Below are 23,898 nucleotides of genomic sequence, written 5' to 3' on the forward strand. Positions count from 1 at the left end.
TTTATTTTTACTTACATATTATTATTCCACCACCAATTATTTTTATGTATAAAAAAATTTCTCTTTGATTCTCCAAGTGCATCTTTTGACATTTGTTTAATAGTGCTTATTGCTTTATCCCATTTAAAATTAACTTCTTCATGAACATCCCAAATTTTAAAACTTTGAAGTTTACTTATAAAAATAATTTTATTTGTGTTTTTTAAGCGCCCCATCTAATTCTGATAATTTTTCGTTGTATTTTTTATTTTACAACTTCTCATCTTAAAATCTAGAACTAATAATCGATGTTGAGAACTATATTTCAAGATTATATCATAATCTTAGTTTTATGAACTAACTTCTTTGTCTGCATCCGTCCATAATATAAGAACTCTTACTTATTTGACACAACACCCGAACACCGGTGTAGCGGCTCTAACACACTTTACATTGTATTCATGTCATACAGAACATCAATTTCAAGAAATGCCCTATCATCTACATAGTTATTTAAAAGATTTATATCATGATTTTTTGACAAAAAAATTATGTTGGTTGTTGACTACATAACACAACCCTCCACATTTCGCAACCCTCCAAATATAAAGTATAATAATTTTGAACTAAATATAAGACTTATTATAAATAAGGTCATTTATTTGAATGTAAGATTTTGACCCACACATTTATTTTATCTAATAATTATTCATCCAGATGACGAAAAACCGTTTAAATTTAGATCTATTGGTAAGAATGACATTATTCCACGACAAGATGGGAGAAATAGTACACAGTCGATTTTTTTATTAAAGTAAAATATATTAATTATGAAGACAAAAATACAACAAAATTTATCAAAAAATACAAAAATAGAAAAAACAATATAATAGTACAGGATATGACAAATTTTATTTGGGTCGTCTAATTTAAATCTTAGTAAGGGTTTGTTTGGCGCAAAAATGGGGTTGTGGGTTAGCACCCCATAGCGGATTCAACCATTTGATTAGGGAGGCACTTTCGTGTTTTATTAAACGCACTTGATAATCCCCACCGCAACCTGCGAGGTACATTTGTGCTTTCTTCGGTTTGCTATTTTACTCTCGGCCCCCTGGCTCGACCTCGTCCCGCATTTAATGTCCCTAGTTTTTTTCTCCGCTATTCTTTTTCTTCGTTCGCTGACAACTGTGACGAGGGTTTGCCGAAACCTGTGACGAGGGTTTGCCGACATTTGGTTCCTTCTTCCTCCTATATCTTCTACCCCTCATCTATTCTTGGTTGCATTGCTCTGTTAGGCATATGGTTTGCACATAGATTCTCGTTTTGGGATTTTTAAATACATAGCACAAGAGACATCATTTTCTCTCTCTATTTTTCGATGGGTTCGACTCTGTTTGGTTTGTGCTTTGTGATTTCAGTTTCATTTTGGTCAGTGGATTTGCTCTGTTCGTTTTGGTTTTATTGGGATAATTCATACCTACCACCCCAAAGCACGGTTTGTGGTTTGCTCTTCCCGATATCGTTTTCATATTAGAGTGAGAATTTGAGAAATGGATACAAGTTGATGTTAAATCTGTGAATAGAAATTTTCGGGTGATGTGTATGCTATGAATATGGATTGAGATTTTATAATGGATTTTGATATTTGTGTGAGAATTTGAAAAATGGTGGTGAATTTGTTAACAACAATGTTTCAAGTGTTGTGTATGTTATGAATATGGATTGAGATTTTATCATGAATTTTGATATTTGAGTGACAATTTGAAAAATTGATGAAAGATGGTGGCAGATTTGTTAATAGAAATGTTTCGAGTGTTGTGAATATATTGTTTTCATGAAAATAGATGAAAGGATTTTGCTGTGTAATAGTAATGCTTCGGGTGATGTATATATTTTGCTGTGTGTTTAAATCTTAGTAAGGGTTTGTTTGGCGCAACAATGGGGTTGTGGGTTAGCACCCCACAGCGGATTCAACCATTTGATTTGGGAGGCACTTTCGTGTTTTATTAAACGCACTTGATAATCCCCACCGCAACCTGCGAGGTACATTTGTGCTTTCTTCGGTTTGCTATTTTACTCTCGGCCCCCTGGCTCGACCTCGTCCGGCATTTAATGTCCCTAGTTTTTTTCTCCGCTATTTTTTTTCTTCGTTCGCTGACACCTGTGACGAGGGTTTGACGAAACCTGTGACGAGGGTTTGCCGACATTTGGTTCCTTCTTTCTCCTATATCTTCTACCCCTCATCTACTCTTAGTTGCATTGCTCTGTTAGGCATATGGTTTGCACATAGATTCTCGTTTTGGGATTTTTAAATACATAGCACAAGAGACATCATTTTCTCTCTCTATTTTTCGATGGGTTCGACTCTGTTTGGTTTGTGCTTTGTGATTTCAGTTTCATTTTGGTCAGTGGATTTGCTCTGTTCGTTTTGGTTTTATTGGGATAATTCATACCTACCACCCCAAAGCACGGTTTGTGGTTTGCTCTTCCCGATATCGTTTTCATATTAGAGTGAGAATTTGAGAAATGGATACAAGTTGATGTTAAATCTGTGAATAGAAATTTTCGGGTGATGTGTATGCTATGAATATGGATTGAGATTTTATAATGGATTTTGATATTTGTGTGAGAATTTGAAAAATGGTGGTGAATTTGTTAACAACAATGTTTCAAGTGTTGTGTATGTTATGAATATGGATTGAGATTTTATCATGAATTTTGATATTTGAGTGACAATTTGAAAAATTGATGAAAGATGGTGGCAGATTTGTTAATAGAAATGTTTCGAGTGTTGTGAATATATTGTTTTCATGAAAATAGATGAAAGGATTTTGCTGTGTAATAGTAATGCTTCGGGTGATGTATATATTTTGCTGTGTATATTTTGAAAAATGAATCAAAGATGGTTCTGTGTAATAGCAATGTTATCCCCTTTGATTTCATGGTTATTGAACTCCTTAGTTGAGAAACTCGTGTGACATGGTGAGCTCTCCATATTTCAACTTCCATTTTGTTTTTAGTGTTTCACCTGTGCTTTCTAAATCTGTTGCCACTACTTGTTTGGTGCAAAATTGGTGGAGTGCAGTGCTGAGGTGGTGGTGTGTGGTGCGGATGTGGTGTGTAAGGTGGGGGTGGTGGTGTGGTGCCAATGTGGTGGTGTGCGTTGCAAAGGTGATGGTCTGTGTTATGGAGGCGGTGGTGTTTGAATATGGTGTGTGGTGCGAAGGTGGTGGTGTGGTGTGTGGTGTGTGGTGTGTGGTGCGAAGGTGGTGTGGAGGCGGTGTGGACGTGGTGGTGTGTGGTGTGTAGGGTGGTGGTGTGGTGTGGTGTGGTGTGGTGTGTGGTGGTGTTGTGGGTGTGGAGGTGGTGGTGTGTGGTGCAAAGGTGGTGTAGTGTGGTGGTGTTGTGTGGTGTGGTGTGGTGTGGAGGTGGTGGTGTGTGGTGCAAAGGTGGTGGTGATGATATTATGACAATATTATTTTCCTTTGAGTTGTGGTAATTAATTTTTGTGGCAAATATTTATGTTGTTTAATTCTTTTCATGCTATTAACACAATGGTTAAAATAAAAAAGATCAGTTCATCTGCTAAATGAGATAAATAAGCCATACTAACATTCTGCAACCTCTACCTTAAGGAGGTGGAATTGAGAAATAAGCCCACAACATATTTTTAATAAGGAGGGCTAACAAAATATTATGAAAAAGTCAAGAAAATTATAGGAAGGGAATATAATATGATGCAATTGGAAAACAAATAGGATCAATTAAAAAAGACTAAAAAATTTATAAAGAATTGAAACAATGATCCATGTGTTTGAGTTGAGATCCTATTAAGCGAACAATTGATGTTTCAAAAGAATAATGGGCTGAGAGATTCACTTTGAAAATTGATCAAACCTATAGAATATATTTTATTGCATATATTCCTCCTAACTTGGATGACCAATAAAACAGCCATGAATATAATATGTAATAGAAATTTTTATTGCATGTTTTATTTTAGGTTATTTAAGGTCTATGATGAAACATTTGACCATAAGGGTTCTTTTGGATGACCTATATGTCACTATTGGTTCTTGTTATTGGAGGTCTGATGTCTTCTTGTAGTGACAAATTCGTTGTTTTATACTATGTTCTATGAGACTCCCAGTTTAATAAAACCTGTATTGATTAAATATAATATTTTTTTCCACTAATATTGCATCTATGGATTTGTGCTTTGTTGTTTTAAACTTTTAAAAAAGATGAGCTCGAAGTCTTCCAATACCTCCGAAGCATTTTACTGCTACTGTGGACTGTAATGTTCCTTGCTTACTCCACGACAGTCATATATCTGTGGGAGATGGTTTTACAAGTGTCCGAGGAGAATAACAAAAATTTGTGAGTTCTTTAAGTAGATAGATGGGCTGGAGGAATCGACCGCCGATGGTGATCGGTCGTGTCGAGTTACCTAGAGAATAACAAAAAGTTGTGAGTTCTTTAAGTAGATAGATGGGTTGGAGGAATCGACCGCCGATAGTGATCGGTCGTGTCGAGTTACCTTAAAGGAAGATTTATCTCGTGACATAAATTAAGTGCATTTTAAAAACAATATCATCATATTATTAATTATTATTTTTTTAATTTTGATTGTTGTGTTGCTCATAATTTTGTGAGATGTCTGCTTTTATTTTGTAACGTTCAAACTGAATATTTGTTTTCAAGTATGGAATGTGCTAGTATGAACAGTTCTGTTATAAACAACACTATAATACAAAAACAAAAATATCATTTATTTAAAAATAGCTGCAATGCATCTGTTTTAAAACTGCAGAAAACAAACAGACAACTAGTTTCTCCACAGCAGCTTATGTGCAGCAACCTTCTACTGCGCAACATTTAAATAAGTTGCAGCAGCTCCAAACAGAACCTAAATAAAGATTAGTGATGATAGACTTTCCTAATTTCTAACCCTTCTTATATAAGGAACATGACATCTTTTATCTACCGAAGAGTAACGCTTGAAATGCTCCAATTAGAATTAGAAACCTATTGTGAAGTGTTATTATTCCTATTTTTATATATGGGATAGGGTTGAAGAAATTCAAGAAATTGCAGAAGATAATTGGTGGCAATATCAATAGTTTAGGAAGATGCCAACACTAAGAGCCTAGCAAGAACATAATCATTAACCACCATCTCTTGAAAATGGATTGATCCTGGTTTTGGGAACGGACCTAAACAAATGAGGTGCATCATCCACCAAACAAGTATAAGAATCATTATGATCATCAGGAAGAAGGACCAGCAAATAAAATTTTGGTTGTCTTAGCCCATGATGGGCAAGGATATCATGGGGATATGCATACCTAAAGCACGAGCGAACAAACGATTGTATCCTCAAAAATCTTAACAAGATCCTCCAAAGGTCTTCACGAAATCAACCATGGGATCTTCACAAGACCTTTGTCGAGCAATAACCAAGACACGACAAATTAAAGGCCGTTTGGGATCACTTTTATTTTTTATTTTGGTTATGTTTTACTTTGGAGCAAAATATGTTTAATAAGGTTAGATAAAATAAGGTTGTTTTTTAAAGTACTCAAAACATCTAAAAATTATTTTGAGTGCTTTTAAAAATATGTTATTTTATTTTAGAAATAAAAAAAAAAAATAAAAACATGTAGGAAAACACACCAAACAAACATAGTATTAGGGCATATCATGGAACTTACATTATTTGTCTTTTGTGCGCCTTTTTTTTAATAGCAATTTCTATCATTAAAAGAAAATGCCCCTTTTAAAGAAGATTTTGTTGCAGAAAATACCGCAAATTTGAAATTTAGAAGTTGTCGTAGCAGATGCCTTAAGGGTTGAGCCATTGATCATCATCATGCTTCTTTCTTTAGCCCATATGAGTAGAAAGATTCTCTATTTAGAATTTTGATTCCAATTTGTTCAAAATCCTTATTGAGTCCTATCTTGAACTCAAAAGTTCCCACTCCACAAATTATTTGAGAATCATTGCATTCTCACAGCATGACATCTTGAGATCTTGATAATAGTCCAACTCCAACCAGTAAACCTTCATAGAATTAAACTATTCAATGACAAAAAGATTACTTTGTTTGGTAATGACAAGTTTTGTCTTGATTTCGAAAAAGAGTGCAACTTCTTTCATATTTAAGTAAGTTTGTTTAACTATATCTCAAACCTCTTTTGTGGTAAAAAGAAGTATAAATGGTCCACTAAATTCGGGTAGCAAGGTGTACAACAACTATCTCATGATTAAGGAATAAACTTCTTCCAAAGTATGAACTTTGGGTCTTTAGGTCCCAAATTTAGATCCATAAGGTGTTGCATCTTGCTTTTTTCTTTCATAAACGACTTCAAAATTTGGGAACATGTAAGATAATTTTCTCATTCAAGTGATAAAATGTTTGAAATCCTCGAAGTTATCCTTTAGTTAGACTTTCACCATTAAACATGGTTGATTTCTTTGAAAGAGAATCAAAGAACCCAGATATAATTAATAAGAGGATCTAACAAAAAAAAGTTGAAAGTGGAAAACCCTAAACTTAGAAAAGGAGATTCTTTGAAAAAAAAACTCTAACCTCACTCTGATACAATTAGTAATAACTCAAACTCTCATCCATCAATATATTGTCCGTTTCAGTCTAATGGCCTCACAATTTTGTCTCATTAGTGTAACTTCACAGGAGGTGACCCATCGTAGAAGTACTCCCACACGAGTACGCTTAACTTTGAAGTTTCTAATAAAATTTCAATCGATACACTAAAAGGCACCTCAATTTTTTAGAGTACAACATCACTCTACTTAAACTATTTCACAATCTCTTCCTTTTAAGTATCTGGCGTCCTTTTTAGTATTAATATCCCATAAGCATCCATAGATGCCCCTAAATATTCAAGACATGGCTCCCACTGGGGTTCAAAAAGTGACCATTATGGCATAAAACTTTGTACTATATAGCACTTAGTTCCTATTTTAAGGCTGGTGTAATGCTTAGATAACATGTAAAGAATAAAAGAATAAATATAATTCTTAAGAATTTTATTATTTTTATTTTGTACAAGAAAGGCAGTATATATACATCTTCGAGATGTACTTCATAATAGACAAATTAAAAAAGGGAAATTAATAAGGAGCTGCAAGCTCAATTGGAAGCACACTGATTGCAAACTGAAGGCATAGAAAAATTGATCCAATGGTCTAAGGACTTAATCCGCATGCCTCAACTTATTTGTTACAATTGGAGACTAAGGGGCCCCACCGCGGACAAGAGAGAGAAATTCAACACTAACCATAATTTAGCAGCAATAATTGATATGGTAATAAATTACTATTTTAAAGCATAACTCATTGATAATATCTAGTACGAGAAAAAACAAAAGACTAAGAAACCAAATCTCAATCTCATTAAAAAAGAAAAAAAAATTACAATCTCCTTCAATAAAAGTATGTTCTTGTCCCTTATCATGCTGCAGATTTCATTCAATAAGATATAGCAAGAAAATCAAAATTTTATGCAGAAAAGTATAGATTCAAATTCAAATGTCTTTCACAAATATAATCCTAGGATGATGTTGATATAATCACCAAAAGCCTTTCCTGGAATTAGTTTCAGTATACTTTGACCATGTTCAACATGATGGTCTCAACATGAGGGTAAGCTAGGTAATCTTTCTTTGTACAACACTTAATATTTTGGTTTCTCTTTGGCTAATAAAAATGTATCTATATCAGTGTAAGATGGAAACAATCAAACACATAAAGTTGAAAGTGCGGGTTAGGCCTCTCAAGCTCAATTATTATATCCTGTTCTTTCATTGTCTGTCTCTATAATGCAAGAAGTCTTAGGGTCTAGTATGTTCTAATGTGGATCTAAAATGAAATGCAAGATTAAATTAAAAGCTTTTAGACCATAAATTTTGACAAATATTTCTAACTTTTGATGAAAACTAAAAAACAAAAAAATTGCATAAATGATAAATTTAATGATAAACTAATAAAATTTTTGCATAAAAAATAAGACAACGAAAAATTACTTATCAATTACAAATCACACCACTATAAGAAAATCCTCGTTTTTCTCTAAATTATCATAACTTGTATAATTTATGTTAGCCAAAAAATATTCTACATACACAAATTACACAAGTTGTATAATTACTTTCTTTTCAATGCAACAACACTAAAGTCTAATACACAACAAGAAATGAAAGGGTCAATAGAGAATCCTAACCTGAACCAAAACGCCGAATGTCAAGATACCACCAATAACTCTCTTTTGGGAGATTCAACTCTTCCAGTCGTCTATCAAGATGATCAAGGCGTTCTTCCCTTTGGCTTCCACCAATGAGCTCGCCAACCTGAAACAAGAAAACTATAAAGTTCACATAAGCCATAATATTAAACCCGCTCAAAATTCTGATGTAACCCCCCACTAATGTCCCATAATTTCCCCATGACCTTGAAAACTTAGTTATTATCCAAAGCAACAAGTTTTTACCACTAGTCTATCCTCAAAATCATTTTTAAATTGCCCATTAATGGTGCTTGAAGATCCTACAAATCGAGATAATTGTTTAAACTAGGAAAACTTCATACTGGTTCTTTTTCCATTACTACTCATCAACATACGCACTAGAGCATTTATAGGCAGAAAACAAAAAAGACTTCTCGCTCAAACTTGGCAGTGAGATATATAATGATTTTATTGTGAACATGCGATAGAGCAAAATTGTGCTTTCTGACTTACCCTTGGAACCAACACATCCATTGCTGCAACTGTTTTCCCGTCATCATTTAGCCTCATATAAAATGCTTTGATATCCTAAAACAAACATGATAAGCAGCAGCAGCAACATTCTTTAAAATCTTGCCAATGTAAAAGTAGAAGGTATACCTTAGGATAATCTCTAATTATCACCGGGCGACCACCAAAAGCATTTTCGGTAATGTATCTTTCATGCTCACTTTGCAAATCTGTTCCCCATTTTACCTGTAAAATTGCACAACAATGTAAAACATGAACCGCTTAGAACTAATGTTGACTTCTGAAAATTTTCTGTTCTAGTGAAACTGGGCATTTCAGTAAATGTTAAATATTGAGACATCATAAATCTACCTTCATGTGAGTTCAAAAGTTTATTCAGGAAAGTATGCTACCAAAATAACCGCATCCTATCCGTAGAAACGTTGAAGCATAGAAACTCCAAACCAACTTCTGTGCAATTCTTACACAACATAATTATAGATTTTGTCTAAAAGCAAAAGTGAGAACCATCCTGGGCCAACATTATGAACTCATTCATCGCGAATGCTGCACAAAGTGTTATATCAATTTGGAGCAAATATTTTTGAATTTTTTATATCCACATTATTACATTCACTCCACTCATTTCTCTTCCTAATCTTTAGACATTAATTTTCCGTACTTGTTGTAAGAGAAGAACGCAAAGATGGGAATAAATTAGACAAGGAAAAAGAAAAGGGTTGACATGACAACATGAAATTTCCATATACAATGTCAACATAGAAGTGCATAATTCACTTACTGTAATTTTTGGGTGTATTCACAAAATTAAATTTCTATGTGAATTGAAATGGTTTGATGTGAGATTAAAAATCAGTACTGGAAGTAAGAAAAGCACAGAGGCTGGAGAATTCTTTCTACTTAATCAACTTGGTGAATGAGTCTTGCACTGCAAGCTACAGATTTACCAGAGAAAAACACTGCTAAGGTAAGAAATTTTGGTAAGACTTGAGAGAAAAATTTAAATTAAAAAAAGGGGGGGCAATTACATACAGACCACCTGAAACTTACTATTTACAAATCAACCACCCTCTTTCATCCAATTTTCATATTCTCGCTCAAATATCAAATTTCAGGGTAAAACCCCAACAAATTTTTCATTTTTATCAAATTCTCAATAGCTTTATAATGGCATGTGTAAATACATCGGTTCAGCAAAAAAATTGCCTGGGTGGTTAATTGAAAATAAAATGTTTTGAATGGTCTGTATGATAATCCCCTATTGAGCATCTAAAATTGTTTACCAAAAAGAACGACTTAAATTTAAAAAAAAAAATTGTTAGAGGCGTGCTACTTCTAATTTGTTCTGTTTTGTGCAAGATAAAATCAACACACCATCTCAAAAATGAATTAGTTGCTCTGCAAGTGCTTGACTATGATTGTCAAGGTATTAAAGAGTTTAACATAAAGTATAGCTCTTCTGCTGAAACTTTCCCACACAAATTAAAATTTTGACATGCTAGACTTTTCAAAAACAATCAGAATAAAAAACACCACGAAATAAAGCCCTAGGTAACAAACTTATGGAGATTATGGACTTTACAACAACATTACGATGGATGAAACAAAAGGCATTTTAAAGAGTATGTTACTCGCTGAGACGTTCCAAAATTGGATCCTATGGTTCTTCTGTTTGCTTAACCGTCAGTAATATATTGAACTGAAACTCAAGAAAACTCCAATCAAACATATTTTACTGTCTACAGGATTGCAAGTGATTGAGCCGGATTATAGAGTATCTAAAATGAAAACTCAAACAGTTTCAGAAACTATAACTGATATGAAAGCGGAATTATGCATCAACTACAGAAGCTATTAACTTGGCTACAAACACATTATCTACAAATCTGGTATAAAAATGCAGCATAATTATCTTTTTGGAAGATGCCTCACCGGGAACTCAAATTTCCTTTCAGATTTAAGGAGAAGTTCAACGGCTTCAGTATAAGTCAATTGAATGAAATCATTTTCCACTATATCCTGCCAAAAAATAATATTCTGATAATTAAAAATATGGAGATTTTTTTTTCGAAAGATGCTATATACTATTTTTCAATTGAACGATATGCAAATCCTCATGAAATCAAGACAACAAAATTACAAAAGGAGCTCTGAATTATCTACATACCACCCAATTCCTATATATTTACATAGCTAACATCTAAACTTTACTTTTGAAATTTATACCACCCAAATCATTCATATCACATGGAAAATATCACCATTTTAACTTTTAAAAAGTGAAATTTACCTTTTCATGCATGGGTAAGATGGCATGTACATAAAAATTCAAGTTTAAGTGTTAGATATGTAAATACATAGGAATTGAGTAGTACGTGTGAATCTTCCAAAATAGAAATAATAAGTTCAGGTGTCTACACTTAATCTATTGACAATTCCCTTCTCAATCCAGCTGTCAAAAAAATCCATATCTTCTTTGCAGTTCTCAAGGACATACTTTACCTGTCAAAGAAACATTAAGTGTAATCTTAGGCACCGTCGAATGTCACAGAACTTTGATAGCTTGGAAAAAAAGCCCTTTGATTGATATTTTTCCTCAAAGCTCTCTCCTGGTGATAATTTTTTGATGCTGAGAGGTTTGTTCAAAAATGTAAATAAAATTTACAAAATTTTGAAAATATGGATTTCTGTACTAATTTTAGCTCTTTAGCCATTATTATAAATTTGAACATTTCCCATATATTTCTCTTATCTCTTGTTAAAACTTTCAATGTTTGTGTCTCCATGGATCTTATACGTCCTATTAGCAGTTTATGGTTGAGTCTTAATAACAACTCATGCACTGAAAATAACGGCATTACAATAGATGATAGAAAAAATACATAGTCAATAAGAAACCTACTACATACTGGAGATACGCAGTTGCACATGCCATGTTATCATTCAAATCAGCAAAAGCAAGTTCAGGTTCAATCATCTGCTTAAGCCAATCAAAGCCATAGAAATGTTATGAAACTGCCATAGAAAGCAATTTATATCAGTGAAAGATATTTACCCAAAATTCAGCCAGATGCCTTGAAGTGTTTGAATTTTCTGCCCTAAAAGTAGGACCAAACGTGTAGACCTGAAATCAGTCAGCACATTTTAATTTAACATGAAATAAGCCAAAATAAATTTCAAAAAAGTTCGGTAGAAAAAACAGGTCATACATCTGAAAGAGCAGATGCATATGTTTCAGCATTGAGTTGGCCTGATACTGTCAAAAATGCAGGTTTCCCAAAGAAATCCTGGCAGCAGGTAAGATATAAAATAAAAAAATAATAAAATAAAAGAAAAAAACGAAAAACAAATAGATAATTAAATAAGCAATTAGTAAAATTTGGCAAAATATATAGAAATTTAATTAATGCAGCTGGAAAGTTAAATGATAATGCACCCTGAGATTGCATTACAAAAAAAGTATGTATGATTGCATACTTCTCCCAGAGAAAATGGCATATATGGCCGCCAGAAAAGGCAAAATAATTCTTTCTACTAATTAAAATACTTTGTTAATGAAAAGGGAAGCAACTCTCTCTATCTTTTTCAATTGAAAACATATGTTACATATTTATATACATTTTTATCTCTATAAAGTAGGAATATCACTAATATAGAAAATGTTACATGATTAGATCTCTTCTAGTTAGATTACCTAATATCAAGCTTCATAATATACAAGCATTACTGCTCAAGCAGAAGAATAGATATTTATCATGCCCAACTTGTTATAAATACAAGTCACCCTACCTTTATTAAGGACCTTTGTGAAGATGTCCTCTAGTTGTTGCTCGGTCTTTAATTGAGTTGTAGAAATCGAACTCTATTGAATAATATCATGAACAAAATGACAATCTATCTGACGTGAGGTATTCAGTGTCTAAGCAGACATGGAACAATGACCCGTACGCAGTACTTACAGTAACCGAAAACATGTCTCGCATTTTTTCCTGGACCAGTTCGGTCCAAGTTTACTTATGAAAAGTCGGTCGGTACTCTTGAGTCACTCCTAGTTATCCTCATATAATATTTTTACTTTCGTAAGGGTCCAGAGTTAGGTTTTTTGTGTGTTGTGTATAGGGACAGCTACCAACATCTCTTCTTCCCTTCGAAGTCTACATCCTAGAGTTTTAGGTGGTGCTTCGATTTTATCTTGATCTCAAAGTAATGTTTATCCTTGTCCAACCCCTCCGATCTCTCTCGCTTCTGCCACACAATCCTCCTCGCTGCAGGACGCCCCTACAACAGCTCTGTTGTTTTCCTGCAGTTTCCTCATCGCCCAGCCCTTTTCCTCGCTGCCCCCTCCCAGGATAACCTTCCTTTGGCTGCCTGGTAGTCCACAGCATCCCACATCACCGTTGCAGCTCTCCATCCTCTCTGCCATCACTGTTCAACCCTCCCTTTTGGCTGGCACTGTTGTTCCAGCCCTTCCCATTTGCTGCTACTGTTGTTCCAGTCCTCCATATCTGCTGCGATTGTTGTTCCAACCATCTATCCTCAATGCTACTGCTGGTCCAGCCCTCCCCCTTGTCTGCCATCATCCAGAAAAGCCTTTCTAAGTCAATATCTATCGCATACTTGCTGTCCGCAACCTGAGAAACCATTGCCTTACTGTTTTAAGCTTGTCAACCACCTCGTCCACCAAGCCACCTCCTTCCAAACCCTCGTCGATAACCACCACCACCAAAAATCCACCCTAGCTTGAGTGTTTGTGTCATTTCTATTGCTATTTTAAATTTTTGAATGTTGTGTCACTGTATTTTCCCTTTCAAGTATCTTGGTTGTAACCGTCTATTTACTTTCAGTAATAATATTTAGTTTTCCTATTGAATGTTTGGGTTAACTCTAGTATCGCTATCTCAATATGCTTAGTTCATTCATGGAAGACATGGTTTAAGGTAATATAAATTGCTGCTTAGTTATCACACAATAACTTTGTTGTAATTGCCATCTTAAAATCCATATTGAATAAAAAATGTGAGATACACATCATTCATCCAAAACATATGACATTTCTCAATACTCACATTTTGCAATGGATTGTGACACTGCATTCTATTTCTTACTCTTCCATGAGACCAAATAGCCACCAATAAAAACATTATGCAATAATGGAACTCCGATCAATCTTGGAATTTGCAAACTCTGCCTCAGTAAACATTCATTATTTTTATGTCCATGGTTCTGATAAGAATATCTTGTCTAAGAGCTCATTTGAAGGTAACATAGTATTTGTTCCAAAGCTGGCCAATGATGAACTGTGGTAAAAGACAAGAACTGATATATAATGCTAACTAAACAAGCAATGTGATATGGTTGTCATCTGCCTTGTTGCATGGACCAGTTCAATCCAGAAATATCGCGGGCACCACTTGCTGCTTGGACCGGTTCGTTCTAGGGCTTCTGAGGGCATGCCGACTCTCGCAAGGGTGGTGTCAACACTTTTCAAAAGAGGGACCAGTCCTAGTTACCTAGGATTATATAGTTCTGGGGATGAAAAAGCTTTTTTCTATCTTTATCTGAAAAAAAGGGCTTTCCAGAGATGATCAATGGTCGGTTTTTCTCTATAGAATTCCGTATATGCGGTATTCATAAAAGAGGGAGCAATCATGGAATGAAATTTTCGGTAGATTGGGCGCAATCCGGCGGCCATATGATGGAAGATTGCAACATGGTCACTGAAACTGATGGAAGAAATGGGGCTGGCCCTGCATATGAATTTTCATTCAATTATATTGATGATAAAACCTCTTTGGAAAATGAACCTGTATACATTGATAAAGATGACAGCTTGTGAATCCTGAATTTTTGGCTTATTCAGGATTATAGATTTGATGTCTCTAAGTTGGAACCTTCAGCTGCAGAGGTAATGAAGTGTGAAATTCCCATGTATCTCTTCCAGGCCACCCATGAGGCCTGGAAGGATATGGATATTGATTTCAAGTTTCAGGTTCAGGTGGAAAGACTTATTCCCAGATCTTTGGGGAAGCTAGCTTTGATTTTTGTGTCCATCCTAGTTCTGCTGTTTGCTTGCATAGCCCTTGAGGAAATACTCACAGCAATTAACCTCAGGTATGCATCTCTATCACAAACAGGAATTTTCCTGACAGGATGGGCCTCAAAAATACACAGATCTACTCACCTTACATAACTGCAGCATTAGCATTCACATATCTGTGTTACAAGGTAACTGTAGAATAATGATTCAGTGCATATTTTAGGAAAGAGGTCTCTCTCATTTTGATGGTCTTGCAAGCAGGATCAAGAAATATACTACCACCAACTTCTGAGTTAAGTGGTATTGCCTTTGTCCTTCAAAGGGGAAGGCAAGGAGTTCAACCCACCCTGAAAAAAAAAAAAAATTCAGGGTGGGGTGAAGAAATTGTTGTCTTATATGATTATTTGTATTTTTATGGATATGAATGTATTTCAAAGCCTATACTTTATTTGTGGCGTTTTTAAAGAAATGCTTTTTAATATATATATATATATATATATATATCTCCAGCTCCGCTCCACGGTGGTGGATCTATGCTTGGAGGGATTGGCTCTACTATAGCTCAAGGTAGGGCCAGACATAAATAGGCATTTTATATGATACTGGTTGATGTGATGCTATGTTATTTTAATTATAACATACCTTATTTATCTTAACTCTTAAAATTTGCACAGGCATGGCTTTTGGCACGGGGAGCGCTGTTGCTCATCGGGCGGTGGATTCTAATTTTGGTCCTCGAACTATTCAGCATGAAACTGTAGCTTCTCAAGTTCCTGAAGCTGCATCCATTCCAGTGGGAAATGCTGGTGGTGTTGATGCATGCAGTGTTCATTCAAAGCCCTTCCAGGACTGCATCAATAACTATGGGAGCGACATCAGCAAGTGCCAGTTCAATTTAGACATGTTGACAGAATGCCGTCGATCTTCTGCTTTGGGACTACTGAATGCATGAGATTCACCAAATTATTATTGCCATTCTGCTTCTGAAACCCATGAGGTCTAGTACAAGTACTCATCCTTATTATGCTTATTAAATCTAGTCTGTTATGTCTGTTATCCGAAATACTCAAAAAACTATTTACTTCCCAAAGTTTAAGTCTGATGCCTCTGTGGACCCCTTTTCACAACTGCTGCTGCTCATTTTCATCATATTTGCTTAAATAATGTGTTTTGTTTGTACCTCAATGGTTGGTAAATCTTCCCATGCGCATCTTATCATACATTTTTAATTGGTTGATTCATTTGGATTCAAGCTTACTGCAAAAATTATACGCCTCTCCCTGCCCGACATCTTCATTTCGTCTCACAGCAGGTGAACGCCGACTGATCTCCCTACCCTGATGGCACTTCCTTCTTCTTTGGTTGAACCGGACAAAATCTCATTTGCCCACGTGGCGGGTACCCTCCAGTAGAATCCGCAGTTGTCTTCCGGTATAAGGATTTTCGTGATGGTACATGTGATTTACCTTTTGTGTGTCGTCGTCGTGTTTGGCGGAGCTTCGCGACCTCGCGTTTGTCGGGCTGCGTCGTTCGTCGTCTTCGTGTCTGGCAAAGGTCGCGACTTTTGCTTGACAGCTACTGCGACTGTTGCTGCTCGACAGCTACTGCAATTTTGTTTTTGTCGCTTCTTTCATCTTCTCTGCGAACAGCTCGGTTTCCTACTTCGCACTGCACAGTGACTTTCGGTTACACTGTCTGCTGCACTCGGATGGGCACTCGGATGGAGCGAAGTTATGCAGGTGCTGCCCATCGGATGGAGCGAAGTTATGCAGGTGTTGTGTCTGCAAGTTCGGGGCCTAGTTTTCGTATTGGCAAGTCTTGCAATGTTTCACAATCCTTTCACAAGGATCTTGAAGGTGATGTGGATCACACTTTTATTAAAAAACTTAGTAAAAAAAATGAGAAGTCTGCTCTTATTCTTGCACTGCACAGTGACTTTCGATTACACTGTCTGCTGCACTCGGATGGAGCGAAGTTATGCAGGTGCTGCCCATCGGATGGAGCGAAGTTATGCAGGTGTTGTGTCTGCAAGTTCGGGGCCTAGTTTTCGTATTGGCAAGTCTTGCAATGTTTCACAATGAGTTCGGGGCCTAGTTTTCGTATTGGCAAGTCCTGCAATGTTTCACAATCCTTTCACAAGGATCTTGAAGGTGATGTGGATCACACTTTTATTAAAAAACTTAGTAAAAAAAATGAGAAGTCTGCTCTTATTCTCACTGAAGTTGAAACCAGTACTCTCGCGTCTTTCAATACTCTCGCGTCTTCTTGGAGCTCTGCTCTAGTGGGAAAATTCTTTCATGGAAACCCACAACTTGAGATCATTAAAAAAGATTTTGAGGCCATGAAGCTATTATTACTTGACGGTTGACATATACTTATTTAACTATCTCATGATGTCGATTACACTCGCATATTTTCTCGAAAAGTTATCAAGATTGACAACCGTTTTATGAAAATTCTGCAATGGACTGTCGATTTTGATCCAAAAGCGGAGTCCCTTATCATTCCTATTTGATAGTCCCCTATCATTCCTATTTGAATAAAGTTTCTGTGGTTAAAATTACATCTGTTCAACTTAGAAATTTTCTACTCCTTAGCAACTGCTTACGATAAGCCTCTCAAAGTTGATAGTCCTACGCTTGTTGTTATCAGACCCTCTGTGGTTTGTGTGTTAGTTGAGAGAGATATCACTCAACCAGCTCCGGATGAGGTATGGATTGGAACCAATCACAACATATATTTGCAAAATGTTGAAATAGAATCACACCCTCCTTATTGCTCTCATTGTAATATATTTGGTCACAATTCTACTGTTTGTTATCGCTTGCATCCTCATCTAAGGCCTAATATCGCTAAAGATCAACCACCTACCATCCTTGATGAGAAGGTGCAACCCGATCCTCTACCCAACATCGCAGCTTCTAACCACCTACCATCCTTGCTGAGAAGTTGCAACCCAATCCTCTACCCAACATCGCAGCTTCTGATGAAGAGCGATCCAAATATGTTTATACCACTCACTGTTATTGAAGAAGACTCGCTTACATGCCAAGAAACATGAGAAATCCAAATATGTTTATACCACTAACTGTTATTGAAGAAGGCTCGCTTACATGCCAAGACACATGAGAGTGCTCCTTTAATCCAATAAAAGATCAGCTGGTAAAACAATCAGTTATTTCTAATGTTCAACATTCTACACATATCCGACACACTTTAGACCAACCCACTGATCAGGCGAGCAAATCTTCGGATGAGGAATAAGAGGTCTATTCCAGGAGGAAGTAAAAGACTGGAGGCTGACTCGAGCTCCGAAACTTTTTGGATGATACTTTGGTCACTACTGACAATGACACTGAGGTCTATTCCAGGAGGAAGAAAAAGACTGGAGGCTGACTCGAGCTCTGGAACTTATTGGATGATACTTTGGTCACTACTGACAATGACACTCATCTTACCAATTTATTAGCTGGCTCCATTCCTAGAACTAGGGGCAGAGACAAAGCAAAATTGGGTCGCTCTATAACTACTTGATACTACTTATTTTGACATTTTTTTTCTTTAGGTCTCTCATATAATTTTCTGTATTTCCTCTTTATTGGAACCATTTGTATGTGTAGGTTATCGGGGGAAAGCGTGTCATGCTTGGACTCTTCCACAAAATCTATATGTATCCTTATTTCTTTTTAATATATTAGCATTTGGGCTTTCAATATATATATGGTTGTTTCTTGGTCTCGTGGTTTTTATCCATTTTATATATTTCCCCATCTTTTCTTGCATCGACTCCCTTCACCATTGCTACTTTCCTCTTATTGTCACCGCCCAGAAAACAACAAACTTGTTATTTTTCCCCTTGTTTTCCTTGTTGTCGCCATCTCCAAAATTGTTTGTACTATTCGCCACCTCCCCTTTGCTGCAGCCATATTCCCTAGTCGCTCCCACCCTTTCCATCCTGCTTGTTGACCCCATGTCATCTCCCCAGAGGTCCAACCCCCTAGCTGGCATTACCTCCATCCTAGAGTCAACTCTAATTCGAGCATCGTGTCGTTGTTTTGTAGCAATTTCATATTTCTACTGTTGTTTGATGTAATTTCTGATTTGAATTCAACAATAATATTTGATTTTCCCTTTGATGTTTGTTAAAGTCAAGTACCATTTGATATCAAAGCTAGAGCAACTCTTGTTCCATCCTATAGCTACCAAAATCTAAGTTGTTAAAAGGCAAAATTGGGAATTAATGTGTTTTTTCTTTGTGAGATGAGGCATAAGCCTCAAAATAAAAAATTAAAAACTCATAAATTTAAACAAAATTTATAAATATGAAATTTGACAAATCATAAATCTTGATCATTAAATTTAGAATATAAACATGCCATTAGACTTCACCAGTCCACTTAATAACACCTGCATATGGTATTTTCAAATCACAAATATAAAGCAAATTTACAAAAAATTGAAGATTTAAATATTGCACTTAAAATTTAAATATGCCACAAGAATAAGGATGTGCAGCAGTATCATCATTATTTTTATTATCTTCAAAAGAATCATCATATGTAATAACATTATCATTCTCGAATTCTGTGTTATCATCTTCAAATTTTTCTTCGATTGCTACATCATTCATTTTACTCCCAACATCAATTAACATTGAAGTCAAGATAATTAGTAACACAATTATGTAATGAACTATACTTTAATTATGGAATTACCTTTATATTTTTTTAAGCTCCAATCCCACTTTACTTCTTCCTTTAAAATGATTGTAAAGTAGAAGTTGCTCCAAATTCAATCTCTTTGATCCCTTTCTATGTTAACACTGTTATATTCATTATCATCATCATTAAAAGTAATCTCTTTATCTTCGATTTCAAATCTTTCAACATTCTTAAGCGTTATTCATTCATCATCAAACATAATATCATCAATCACAAAATGATTCGTTTTATCACCACCATTTCTATGTTGTTGTAGCTTCAAGTGTCAGTTTTTCAAACCTTTATTGAACATAACATGAACTAACTTGTTCATTCAAACTGTAGTTAATTGATTTATTAGGATTGTATGCAGTTAGTCGAATACACATGTGAAAGCTCAACAAGACTTAGAACTTTTATAACAATGTTTTGAGTTTATGCACATCATCTCCGAATTATGCCCACCAAAATTCTAGCATTAAAATTAAATAAAAGTAGCAATATAGATTAACTTATTAAGATATAATTTTGTTTGTAAATGATAAACTCATAGATTTAAAATTATTGATAAATGAAATTTACTAGGTGAGCATGCCTTGTAGCAGACTTGAGCTGCTCTAAATCCAAACATTTCATTCTTCAAAAGAAAATCTTCAAGTAGACTCAGGGACAATTATATCTATGCATGCATATGAACCGGTCTTAACCTCTTTATCCACTTGAAATCCTTGTCATAATGAAATTGAGGATTCAAATAATATGCAACATGTAAATGTTGGAGCCGACAATCCTATTTGTCATCAACGATTTCCCGTATTTCTTTGTAAGTTATTTCTTGTCCTCCTAAATCTTTACTATTTCCTCATTTATTTGTTCATAGCTTCATATATAAATCCTATAAAAGGAGCTCTCTCACCATCAATCAATTGTAATACTTTTACTAGAGGAGTTATAGTCTTTAGAGCACAACAAACACTACGCCAAAATAAATTATCTCTCTTAGCAATATTCTTCACTTGTTTTTCTTCTGTCTTTTTTTTCCAAGTACTTTTATCTCTTACAGAAGCAAACGTAGCCTCCAAAGATGGACATAGCTCATTAAATCATTTTGAAATTAAATAAGTCGTGGAAAATCTTGTAACGATTGATCGGATAAGTTCTTTATGAGTGAATTTTCTCATCAAGCTTAATACCCAAGAATGTTTGTAAATAAATTTACTTATTGCCTTTGCTTTACGCAAAGTAGATTTATGTTGTGACAATTGTCCCAATTTTTCAAACATTAAATCAAGACAGTGAGCACACAAGGAGTCCAGTAAAGATGTTTTCTTTTCTCTGTTAACATCCTTCCAGTAGCTTTATAGGTGCTTGCATTATCTATAACAACTTGAACTATACTCTACCAAACTTCTTCAACAACCTAATCAAACATTTATAATAGCAATTGAGCATTTTTATAAAAACTGATGCATCAATAGATTTCAAAATACATTCTTATCAGGGTTGTTACTAAGAAAATTTAGTATACTCCTTTGTAAGGTATCATACCAACCATCTGACATTATAGTAAACACCTTTGTCAACCGATATCTTTTTCACTTTATCTACCAATCTCGTCAAAGTATTAATCTCCTCATCCAACATCCAAATTTGCACGTCATACATACTCCTTTGACCATAATTTCCAACTGAACGAAGCACATTGATTAACGAGGAATTATTAATCAAATTTAATGGGATCCCATTCTCATAAAAACATATTGCAACATCTAAGCATACTCTATTTTTATGTTCTTTCGTAGAAGCTGGAGGAGAAATTTTTCGAAACATGGTATTCTCATCTTGATCCACATTCACAACAAATCTATCAATTGGTCCTCGAGTTCCTCTATCAGAAGAAGGCAAATGATTTTCACTGTTGAAATCATCATATTGTGAGCTAAAATATAAATTATTTCGAATCATCTCTTTCAAATTTCTCTACGTTGCTTCTTTTGAAGTAACGTATTTTTTCAAAAATTCAAGGCATGCTTTTTTTACTTAATTTGACACTTTCTCACATGTTTCAGGATTTACATGTGTGCAAACCAAGTGAATTTTAGTCTTTCAACACCATCAATAATAGTCGTCACAAAATATACATTTCAAGTAAACATATCCTTTCTTTGCACCTTCTCCTAAAACTTTAACTTGAGTTCTATATTTCCAAGATGGATCTTCTATTCTTGCTCTACCATCCATTCAAAAGAACATATGCAAATATTTCTTCAAACAAAGCGATCAATTAAAGCAAGAAGACATTCATTTTATAAGCTACATAAATCAATGCAACACGATCATTTAAATCGAAGTTGTTAAGAAAACACTGCCTTCTAACTTTTACATTGACATAATATCATCAATCACAAAATGATTTGTTTTATCACCACCATTTCTATGTTGTTGTGTTGTTAAGAAAACACTGCCTTCTAACTTTTACATTAATGATTAAACAAGCCAAAGTTATTTTTAATGCAAAAATGAAAAGCCAAAATGATTAAGGAAATAAAAGGTTATAATTCATGAATCAATGAGAATTTGATAAAATTGAAAAATATAATATTGCCTTCAAAACATACCCTTTATTGACTCCAAAATCCAAATGATAGTTAAAAATAGTAAAAATCTAAAAATTACCAAGAAATTTAAGAAAAAAATTGATTCACACCACAAAAAACAATCAACATACATCAAAGTTCAAAATTGACAAAATCAAAATCCCGCACACAAACTTTGATATTTGAGTTAGAATTTAAAAATGAATGAAATAAAGTGTTTTTTTTTTTGTAAATAGCAGCGTCTCGATTACTATGTATGTAAATGCCCTGTACTACATACTAAATAACAATGTCAGACTGTAAAAGTGAACGCTCACAGTCAAATGAAAGAAAAAATAAGAATTACAATAACTCAAGAAAATCAATGAAAGGGCAGAATTGCAAAGGAGAAGAGGAAACCACCTGCATAAGAAAAGTGGAAGTTGTTGGACTTCAACACTCTGCTAAACTTCACCGTTGGACTTTGATGTAGAAGGCTAGACTTCTATGCTCAAAGGCTTAGGATGAAGGACATTGACGCTCACACTCAAGAGTCACAATGACTTTTGAGGGAAGTGGAAGAAGATAGAAAGCTCTCGAAATGAGGTCCACTCCTAAATCCCCAATACAACTACTGCAAGAATGTTTTAGGTATTTAATACCTATTTTTAATTCGATAGATGCCTCAACCGCCTCAAGGAGTTACTGCCTAGAGGTATACGCCCCACCATATTGAGGAGTAAGCCTCGCTCGCATCTGCGAGGCTCATGCTTTGAGTTGTCGAAGCCGCAACTGTAATTGAGACGTGCCTCAAGGTGGACACCTCAAACATTTTTTTTAAAGCATGCCAAAATCCAGCACTACCTAAACCAAACTCCACCCACAACTATTTCTCCTTGCTAATTTTCAAATCAACCAACCAAAACATTTTTTCCCACCCTAAGTCAGCCCCATACACCCTCTTTCACCTTCTAAACTTGAACTCTAGTGCTGCCACCTACGAGACAAGTGTCGGAGGCCATTCAAAAACTCACCATGGAAGAGATGTAGTGGAAAATCTGTCAACTTCAACAATAACTTGCTAAAATCAAGAAAGGAACCCATGGAGATATTATCACCGACCGTGATATTGAAATCCGAAGAGGGAGGAAAATTTGAATCCATTCAATAAAGATGATTCCAGTAAAGAGGAGAATAGGCCACAACACTTTGGGATCCAGTATTAGAGGAGTTCGAGGGATGGCATGACTTTTGGAGGACTGAGAGGCATAGGGGTGAAGGTAGACTTATCGAATTTCGCAGAGAGAATGAATTTGAATGACATAATTGAGTGGTTGCTGATAATTGAGGGGTTTTTTGAGCATAAGGATGTGGCAGCTTATATGACATTAAGGTTTGTTGCCATAAAGTTTAAAAAGGGTCACTTTTTTGGTGGAAGAATCTATAGAGAGAAAGATATAGAAAACGTAAGAATAAGATTATTACTTGGGAGAAGGTGAAAAAGTAGATGCTGAGAAAGTATCTTCCCCCTCCATGACATGTTCTTGAAGCTCCATCTTCTACAATAGAGAAAGTTGTCAGTGAAAGAGCTCAAAACAAAGTTTGAGCAGCTCATGCTGAAATGTGAGCTACTAGAGACAGATAAGCATGCGTGAAGCCAACCATCAACAATATGGTCAAGCTACAACCATATTGGTTCTTGGGTAATGTTCAGGCCATGACATTAAAGATGGAGAGACAACAAAAACAAAACAAACATGCACATCAATTCAAACAAGCACACATAGCTAGAGGTATCAGTAGGAGCACATCTAGGGGAGTTGTGA

The 23,898-nt window shown here is 35.2% G+C and overlaps 2 protein-coding genes across 2 annotated transcripts; one reads left to right on the plus strand and one right to left on the minus strand.

The window, feature by feature from the left end:
• Nucleotides 1-8,220: 8,220 nt before the first annotated feature.
• LOC110017811 (asparagine--tRNA ligase, chloroplastic/mitochondrial-like) lies at nucleotides 8,221-13,074 on the minus strand. Its single transcript, XM_020714927.1, has 9 exons — nucleotides 12,985-13,074; nucleotides 11,969-12,046; nucleotides 11,815-11,883; nucleotides 11,662-11,736; nucleotides 11,178-11,261; nucleotides 10,692-10,778; nucleotides 8,889-8,984; nucleotides 8,742-8,816; nucleotides 8,221-8,352 (listed from the first exon to the last, which is right to left on the minus strand). The coding sequence occupies exons 1-9, from the start codon at nucleotides 13,072-13,074 to the stop codon at nucleotides 8,221-8,223; spliced, it is 786 nt and encodes a 261-aa protein (XP_020570586.1).
• A 2,228-nt stretch (nucleotides 13,075-15,302) lies between these two features.
• On the plus strand, nucleotides 15,303-15,828 carry LOC110039507. The gene is made up of 2 exons (XM_020744595.1): nucleotides 15,303-15,363; nucleotides 15,471-15,828. Exons 1-2 carry the CDS (start codon nucleotides 15,330-15,332, stop codon nucleotides 15,746-15,748), a joined length of 312 nt encoding a protein of 103 aa, XP_020600254.1. The 5' UTR covers nucleotides 15,303-15,329; the 3' UTR covers nucleotides 15,749-15,828.
• The last annotated feature ends 8,070 nt before the right edge of the window (nucleotides 15,829-23,898 follow it).

The sequence above is a fragment of the Phalaenopsis equestris genome, unplaced genomic scaffold, assembly GCF_001263595.1.
Source record: "Phalaenopsis equestris unplaced genomic scaffold, ASM126359v1 Scaffold000002, whole genome shotgun sequence".
NCBI classification, from domain to species: Eukaryota; Viridiplantae; Streptophyta; class Magnoliopsida; order Asparagales; family Orchidaceae; genus Phalaenopsis; species Phalaenopsis equestris.

What these genes read in the sequence shown, in the direction of transcription:
- LOC110017811 (XM_020714927.1), bottom strand. Translation starts at nt 13,074, where the DNA reads ATGAGGAAACTGCAGGAAAACAACAGAGCTGTTGTAGGGGCGTCCTGC. An exon ending in ATGCATCTGCTCTTTCAGAT is followed by an intron (nt 11,884 to 11,968) that starts GTATGACCTGTT and finishes GACTGATTTCAG; the next exon opens with GTCTACACGTTTGGTCCTAC. An exon ending in GGCATCTGGCTGAATTTTGG is followed by an intron (nt 11,737 to 11,814) that starts GTAAATATCTTT and finishes TGGCTTAAGCAG; the next exon opens with ATGATTGAACCTGAACTTGC.
- LOC110039507 (XM_020744595.1), top strand. Translation starts at nt 15,330, where the DNA reads ATGCTTGGAGGGATTGGCTCTACTATAGCTCAAG. An exon ending in TGGCTCTACTATAGCTCAAG is followed by an intron (nt 15,364 to 15,470) that starts GTAGGGCCAGAC and finishes AAATTTGCACAG; the next exon opens with GCATGGCTTTTGGCACGGGG.